At 52.1% G+C, this 8,214-nt stretch overlaps 1 protein-coding gene across 1 annotated transcript; it reads right to left on the bottom strand.

Moving 5' to 3' along the window:
• Positions 1-5,927: 5,927 nt before the first annotated feature.
• On the bottom strand, positions 5,928-6,941 carry LOC120837342. The gene has a single exon (XM_040206616.2). It carries the CDS (start codon positions 6,883-6,885, stop codon positions 6,022-6,024), a length of 864 nt encoding a protein of 287 aa, XP_040062550.1. The 5' UTR covers positions 6,886-6,941; the 3' UTR covers positions 5,928-6,021.
• Between the last annotated feature and the right edge of the window lie 1,273 nt (positions 6,942-8,214).

The raw sequence follows: 8,214 nt of genomic DNA, 5'->3' as shown, positions 1-8,214 counted from the left end.
AATAATCCTGATTTAAATAAAATAAGTCTGAATCCTCAGATTGATTTTTGTTTCTAAAAAACAAAAAAAAAACATGACTTTTTTTGCCTTGCCTCGCAGTGACATAAATATCCGGGAGTCGCAGTCAGCCAGCACAACGCATGACTCGGACCTGCACGTAAACGCTCGGAGTTCGCGACGCGAACAGTGGTACGAAATGTATCTTTGTAACCCCCGACGAAACGCCGCAGCAAAGCCTTCATCGGTCGAGGCAGTAGACAGATCCCTCGTTCGCCAGCACGCTGCGAGAAGCAGCAGCCATCGGCACAACGGTTGCTTGACGGATCGTACTCGGCGAGGCGGGCCCATTGTTCTCGTCGAGACGGCTCCCAGACTGCGAGAGACGGGCGCCGCTCGACTGCGGCGGCGGTAAACAGGAAGGCGAAACTCACTCGTCTGGATTGCGCCGATTCCACGAGGCCGCACTCTGATAGCGGTTAGGGATGTCGCAAACCGGACGATGATCAAGCTCGACCAGGTTCGGCTGTTTTCGACCTTTCCACGCCAAGCTCGCCAGAAAGTTCGACTGAGGTTCGACTGAGGTAGAAACAGTGTTTGACACATACCTAAACAACTTACGTGAGTGAGGCACCCTTTAATTATATTGCCATATTTCAGCATGCTCCGCCAGCACGTGTTCGCTTTCTTTTCATGTTTTTATGTATGTGTTTTATCTTTATTAGAAATTCAATTGAAAGTTACTCCGTGTTCTGTTGTCACCTTACACACTCCTTTTTTTTTCTATCGTTTTAAACTTAAGTTTTGTTTACTATGCGCATGTGCTTAAATTGAGGACAAGCTGACGTCACCTGGTGGTGGAGGGGGCGCAATATTTGATGTGTGTATCGCTTCACTGTTTTATATTAATAAGTTTACTAACGCGTTGAAGGTGCGTTTGTTTTCTTTTATAATGCCTATCATTGGTGTAATCGTACTGTATGAACATCACGATGAACCCCAAAGTAGTTTAATTTATAAAATATAAAATGCACTACTTTGCAAGTTACTTTTTTTCCCAAAATGCAAAATTTTCGTCTAGAAGTCGGGCAACAGGGTTCATAATCAATCGATCACTGTAAATTCCAGCTTGAGTGCACAGACTGAGGTTGGCGAGGAAAACGCAGTGTTACCCACTGCTTGACAGTCCTCGCCGCCCCTACAGGAGAGCAGTGACACGTGGTAAAGAACAGGAACAAAAATCTTCTTTACACAAACTCGAATAAAGGGGAAAACATTTCTATATACACACTTCAATGAACGAAAGACGCTTTACACACACGTCAGATTATAGCCGCCATTGCTGACCTTCTTTTGTCTTGTCGAGATACAGAGCCATCGAAGCGGGCGTTGACGAGCCCCCACAAGCGATAATGCTGAGGTGTGGGAGACAATAGAATATAAAATGGCAATAACCTGTCCTGCTGTGGCAAAGTAAACGGAATAAAGCGCGAAACACATGTACGACGAAACCGTCCGATCCGACGTCCGACCAGGCAATACGACGGTCGGAGGCGACGGTCCGGAAAGGTCTATTTTGCCATTCTGATTGGCGTGTTTGCATAACGTGACATCGCCTGGTTTACGGGAGAAGAAAGAAAAAAATAAGGGGGTGGGGGAGGGGGGTGAGGGAGGAGTGACAGTGCTGAAGTGGTAAAGATGACCGAGTGATTCACGGGCTACCCTTTAAAGGGGTACGGAAACGAAATGGCGTGATCGCGAGCTCTCTGCAGCTCTCGCTTGAAAGCCGGCCAGCCAGAAGCGCAATACGTATCGCGCTCGCGCCTTCAAGAGTTCCTGCACGGCCAGTGGCACGGCCGGACTGGATACGTGCTCGCTGTCTTACGGCATGTTCAGTGAGGCATAACACTTATGTTCCCGAAGCAGGCAAAGCGCCACGGGCTGCCGGGAGCTGCGCCACAGCGCTGCTGCAATCGAATGATCAAAGGGACGGGAGAGCGCGCTTGAGCGCTGATCAAAGCTGTGCATGTGTGCTCTCCTCCCCTCTTTGGAAATGCCACTGAAAAATGTCCACGAGTAGAAACTCTGATCAAAGCAATCTGGAAAGCCAACAAAGAAGAAGCGAACGCGAAAATTGTTTTGAAAGTATCGCGGGGCTTGCTTATTACTTACATTCATATTAAAAATAGTGCAAAATAGACAGGGCAAAAAGACGAAGAAGCACACAGGACAGGCACTAACTGACAACTAAAGTTTATTAAATACTTCCAACTTTGCTATCGCCGTGCACGCGCCTAATCTCGTCTAAACAAAAAAAGTGAAAGCCGTTTACAACTCCCTGTAACACCGAATTAGAGCGCAGCTCTTGAGGAGCAGAAGGGAAGGGGCGTATTCACACGAGGGAGAAATCCCGGGGATTTCTCCCCGGCACGCGCATCCCACGACGAAAACGACAGGCTTTGCGATGTGCAAAAGCCTCGCGTTTTCATCTCGTGATGCGCGCGTGCCGGGGAGAAATCCCCGGGATTTCTCCCTCGTGTGAATACCCCTGTACTGGGGGAGTGAAGTGACCTGGGGGGGGGGGTCACGTGACGATGCCGATGATGTTATCAGTGACGTCACTGATGACGTCATCAGTGACGATGACGATGTGGACTCCGATGACGTTGTAGGGAAAGAAGTTCCCTACCTATCTTTATTTACAAAATTATATACACGTCCAGTTCGGTCGGAAGCTGCCGGTGTTCTGAGCTCGGCCTCTCAGCTCGTTCTCCCTTGTCCACCTCTTCTTCCTTCGTCCGAACAGCCGGTTGCTACAGGTACTCCCCCTCCAACAAGGAGGTCGTTGGAAAACGCCGAGTTGTGGTGGTAGAGGTGCCCACGTGACATGGCGTTTTGGCTGGTCAGGATGCCTCTGTGGCTTGTTACCGGAAACCATTCGCGGTAGTAGTAGGGATAAGTGTTTGTGTATGTCCTTCGAAATTCCCGGTGTGCATGTCCTTGATTCAAGCGAGGTGGTTGGAGGTGTAGAAGCAACAGGAGTGTCAAGGTAGGCTGGCTTGAGGCGATCGATTGACACGGTGTCTTTTCGTCCCTTTAGATCAAGAAGAAAATATTTGTCCCGACGATCAATTACTCTGAATGGGCCGTCGTACGGATGTTGTAGAGATTGGCGACTTGCATCGTGGCGGACGAATACGTGAGTGCAGTGGGCGAGCTCAGTCGAAACGTATGTCGATTTACGCTGTTGTGGACGAGGAGGGGTCGCGCGGAGGGCCCGCATAGCCGTCGTGAGTTGCGTGGCGTAGCTGGCGGGATCGCTATTGGTGCCGTGATCAGCCGGGATGATCAATTCCCCTGGAAGGCGAAGGGGTGCGCCATATACGAGCTGGGCAGCACTACAACCGATATCTTCTTTGAAAGCGGTCCGGAGTCCCAAAAGAACCAATGGGAGGTGGACGCTCCAATGAACACGGTCATCGTGTGCTATTAGAGAAGCCTTGAGCGTGCGATGGAAGCGCTCTACGATGCCGTTAGCCATGGGGTGGTATGACGTGGTCCGAATACGCGAGCACCCTAGTAGTCTCATGAGCTCTCGGAATAAAGCGGACTCGAACTGTCTCCCTCGGTCGGTGGTAACCGATGAAGGCACACCAAATCGAGCAATCCAACCTTCGACGAATGTCCGTGCCGTGGTTTCGGCGGTGATGTTAGGAATGGGAAATGCTTCAGGCCAGCGCGTGAAGCGATCAATGCATGTCAGTATATATGTGTTTCCACCAGATGTTGGGAGAGGACCCACAATGTCTAGGTGTACGGCATCGAAGCGCGCTGTCGGTGTTGGGAAAGCATCGTATGGTGATGACGTATGACGTTGAGTTTTAGACCGCTGGCAGGCCAGACAAGAGCGATTCCAGTTTTGTACGTCCTTGTTCACACCCGGCCATACAAAGCGTTCAGTGATTAACCGCTGAGTTGCTCGAACTCCAGGGTGTGCCATGGAGTGTAGGGAGTCAAAAACTTGACGACGGAAATGCAGCGGTACTAAAGGTCGGGGTGCGCCTGTGGTGTGGTCGCAGATGAGTGGTGTACCACACATTGGCAAGACTACCTCGCGCAAATTCAGGCTGCAGTGCGATGAACGAACTTGTTGAAGCTCGGTGTCATCTCGCTGAGCTGAGGCCATGGCTTCAAAATCAATTGTCATGGGTACCATGCTGCAGCAGGGAGTGACGATAACCCGCGAGAGCGCATCAGCTGCCAGGTTGTCTTTGCCTTTGACATGGCGGATGTCTGTCGTGAATTCTGATATGTATGACATTTGACGGATCTCACGGGGAGTAAATTTGTCGCTCCCTGATTTCAGTGCGTATGTTAAGGGTTTGTGGTCGGTGAAAACGACGAAATGACGACCCTCTAGGAAATGCCGGAAGTGTTTGATGGCTTGATGAATCGCAAGGAGCTCCCTACCGAATGTACTATAGCGTGACTCTGTTGCGCTGAGTTTTCGGGAGTAGAACGCGATGGGCTGCCAGTTCTTGTCGGAGAGCTGCTGCAGGACAGCGCCAATAGCAATATTGGAGGCGTCAACCATGACACTCACGGGAAGCTCTTGGCAGGGGTGAACGAGTAGGGTAGCGTTAGCGAGATCTCCTTTTATGCGGCTGAAAGCTTGGAAAGCCGAGTCGCTCCAATTTAACGGTGTTGAGTCCTTGTGTTCGCCTTTGAGCATATTAGTGAGCGGCAGGAGTGTTGAAGCGCAGTTGGGAATAAAACGCCGATAGAAATTTATGAGACCCAGGAACTCTCTGAGTTTATGAATGGTTGTTGGTTGTGGAAAAACCTTAATGGCTGCGACTTTTTCGGGAAGTGGACGGACTCCTGTGTGATCCACTTGATGGCCTAAGAAATTCAACGTCGTGACTCCAAACTCGCATTTTTCCTTGTTGATTATGAGGCCGTGCTCATCAAGGCGCTGAAAAAGCAGTCGAAGATGCTGAATGTGTTCTTCATCGTCATGGCTGTAGATTAACAGGTCGTCAACGTAGGCATAGACGAAGGGAAGTCCTCGGATGACATGGTCGACGAAGCGCTGGAATGTTTGAGCTGCATTTCGTAACCCAAAAGGCATGCGAAGATACTCAAATAAACCGAAAGGTGTGATGATGGCCGTCTTGGGGACGTCACTCGGCTCAACTGGGATCTGGTGGTACGCCTTTACTAGGTCTATTTTAGAGAAAACCTTTGAGCCACACAGGGAAGTCGTGAAATCCGCGATGTATGGCAGTGGGTACCTGTCGGGGACTGTGGCGTTGTTTAGAGCACGATAGTCCCCGCACGGTCTCCAGTCACCAGGGTTTTTCTTGGGAACCATGTGCAGTGGAGACGCCCATGGACTTGATGATGGTTGAATGATGCCAAGCTCTAGCATGTGATCAAATTCATCTCGCGCGATCTTTAAACGGTCTGGTGGAAGCCGACGTGGTCGAGCATGAGTAGGTGGCCCAGTAGTCGCGATGTGGTGGGCAACATTGTGCTTCACTGGACGCTGAAAGTTGGTAGGGCGAGTGATAGACCCGAACTCTCGTAGCAAACTTTCGTACGGCGAAGTTGGACTGGAGCAGTTAGGCCTGTCCGGAGGTCGTGCAGGCTTACACGCGAGGTGTGTAACAATATTTGTAGTAGCATCTACGAGGCGCTTACGTTGCATATCAACCAGTAGGTTAAAATGTCGTAAAAAATCGGCACCGATAATAGGATAAGACACGTCCGCGACGAGAAAAACCCAGCGGAATACTCGACGCAGTCCGATGTTGAGGGACAAAGCGTGCTCACCGTAAGTAGCGATTGGAGTCTTATTGGCAGCTTGTAGAGTGGTAAGTGTCTGCCTGACTTTTGTTTCAACGGCAGAAACTGGTAGTACGCTCACCTCCGCGCCGGTGTCAACCAAGAATCGCAAACCGGAGCCGCGATCTGTTATGAAGAACAAGCGGCTGAGCTGCGTACCCCCACCACTCGCCGCCTCTAGTGGTGGGTGCGGGCATTTCCCGAAGCAGAGCATGGTCCTACGCAGTTTCGGGCGCGGTCGCCGAAGGTCCGATGGTACCAACAGATATCTGAATGTCTTGATACTGCTCGGGTTTGGGAGGGCGAACTGTATCGGGGGCGGGACGTGGATCTCTGGCGATGGTCCGATCGTGAACGTGAAGTGAGCGCGGCTACTTGGGCGGTGAGGGTCTTGATCGCTTGTTGGATATCCGTGCGAAAAGAATCCTCCGTTGTTTCAGCGGCAGAGATGTTTGCCGGTGCACCGAGCAGATGCGATTGCGTGGCCGCAATAGGAGCGACTTGCGGGGCAGCGACTTGCGGTGCAGCGACTTCCATCACGGTGTCCGCCAACTGGGCGAGCTGAACTAATGCGAGTCCTGATGCAGAAGTAAGAACCATTCTTACGTTGTTAGGAAGTCTTTGCAAGAAGAGCTCCCGCAACAGGGCGGGGTCGAATGTCGCTGCCCGCTCTCCAAGAAGTTGTTGAAGACGTCGCAGTAGCTGGGATGGTGTGCGGTCGCCCAGCTCTTCAGATGTTAGTAGTCGCTGGAGTCGTTGATGCTCGGATGCCGAGGTGCGTTTGATGAGCTCAGCCTTCAAATTGTCGTACGGGTTAGTTGTTGGTGGTTCGAGGATGATGTCTCGAATATCAACGGCAGTTTCGGGAGGCAACGCCGCTACCACATGGTGGAACCTCTGTGCTTGCGAGGTGATGTGGCTGGTTGTAAATTGGCTCTCCACTTGCGCGAACCAAAGTTGTGGGTCCGCTGTCCAGAATCGGGGAAGCCTGAGCGTGCGGACGACGGTGATGTCCAGCGGTGTTGCCTCATCGGTAGCCATGACGGAGGTGGCTTGCGGATCACGTCCGGGTCACCAATTGTAGGGAAAGAAGTTCCCTACCTATCTTTATTTACAAAATTATATACACGTCCAGTTCGGTCGGAAGCTGCCGGTGTTCTGAGCTCGGCCTCTCAGCTCGTTCTCCCTTGTCCACCTCTTCTTCCTTCGTCCGAACAGCCGGTTGCTACAACGTCATCAGCGATGATGACGATGACGATGCGGATGTCGGTGACGTCATCAGTGACGTCACTGATGACGTCATCTGTGATGATGACGATGACGATGCGGATGCCCCCGAAGTCACGTGACACCCCCAGGTCACGTGAACAACCCCAGGGTCACGTGACCCCCGCCGAGGTCACGTGACCTCCCCGATGACGTCATCGTCACTGATGACGTCACCGGCATCCGCATCGTCATCGTCATCATCACTGATGAGGTCATCAGTGACGTCACTGATGACCTCACCGGCATCCGCATCGTCATCTTCATCATCACTGCTGACGTCACCAGTGACGTCACTGATGACGTCACCGGCATCTGCATCGTCATCGTCATCATCACTGATGACGTCATCAGTGACGTCACTGATGACCTCACCGGCATCCGCATCGTCATCGTCATCATCACTGCTGACGTCACCAGTGACGTCACTGATGACGTCACCGGCATCCGCATCGTCATCGTCATCAGTGACGTCACTGATGACGTCATCGGCGAGGTCACGTGACCTCGGCGGGGGTCACGTGAGCCTGGGGGTGGTCACGTGACCTGGGGGTGTCACGTGACTTCGGGGGGGGGGGGGGGGTCACGTGACCTCGGGGGGTCACGTGACTTCAGGGGGGTCACGTGACCTTGGCGTGACCTTGGGGGTCACGTGACCTTGGGATGACCTTGGGGGGCCACGTGACCTTGGGATGACCTTGGTTACGCCGACGGCGACGGCGACGCCAACGGCGACGCCGACGGCGACGTTGACGCCGCTCAAGCCGGGAACGGGCCTCTAAGAGCTGCGCTCTAAAAACACGGCGTACCACCAAATCAGTAGATATAGCCCGCCCACTGCCTGTTCAAAAAGTCAGCAAAACAGCTACATCACCCCCCCGCACAATCCGAACGAGGAAAGGCAAAAAAGCGTCGTGTTAATATTTACAGGCTAGATAGTGGTAATGAAGCTGTACTCTTTCGGTTGCATATACACCGATGCGACGCTGATGCAAAGGTTTTTGTCGCAAGCATGTATATTTGCCGCCTCCAGCAACTCTCTCTCTAACCTTTCTTTGTTGCGTCCCTCCACCCGTCCAGCGTGGGGGAACAACCACAAGTTTT

This window comes from Ixodes scapularis, unplaced genomic scaffold (genome assembly GCF_016920785.2).
Source record: "Ixodes scapularis isolate PalLabHiFi unplaced genomic scaffold, ASM1692078v2 PGA_scaffold0__279_contigs__length_252992795, whole genome shotgun sequence".
Classification (NCBI taxonomy): Eukaryota; Metazoa; Arthropoda; class Arachnida; order Ixodida; family Ixodidae; genus Ixodes; species Ixodes scapularis.
This window is presented reverse-complemented; position numbering and strand designations above follow the sequence as displayed.

Coding starts and splice junctions, on each gene's coding strand:
- LOC120837342 (XM_040206616.2), bottom strand. CDS start 6,885: ATGGCTACCGATGAGGCAACACCGCTGGACATCACCGTCGTCCGCACG.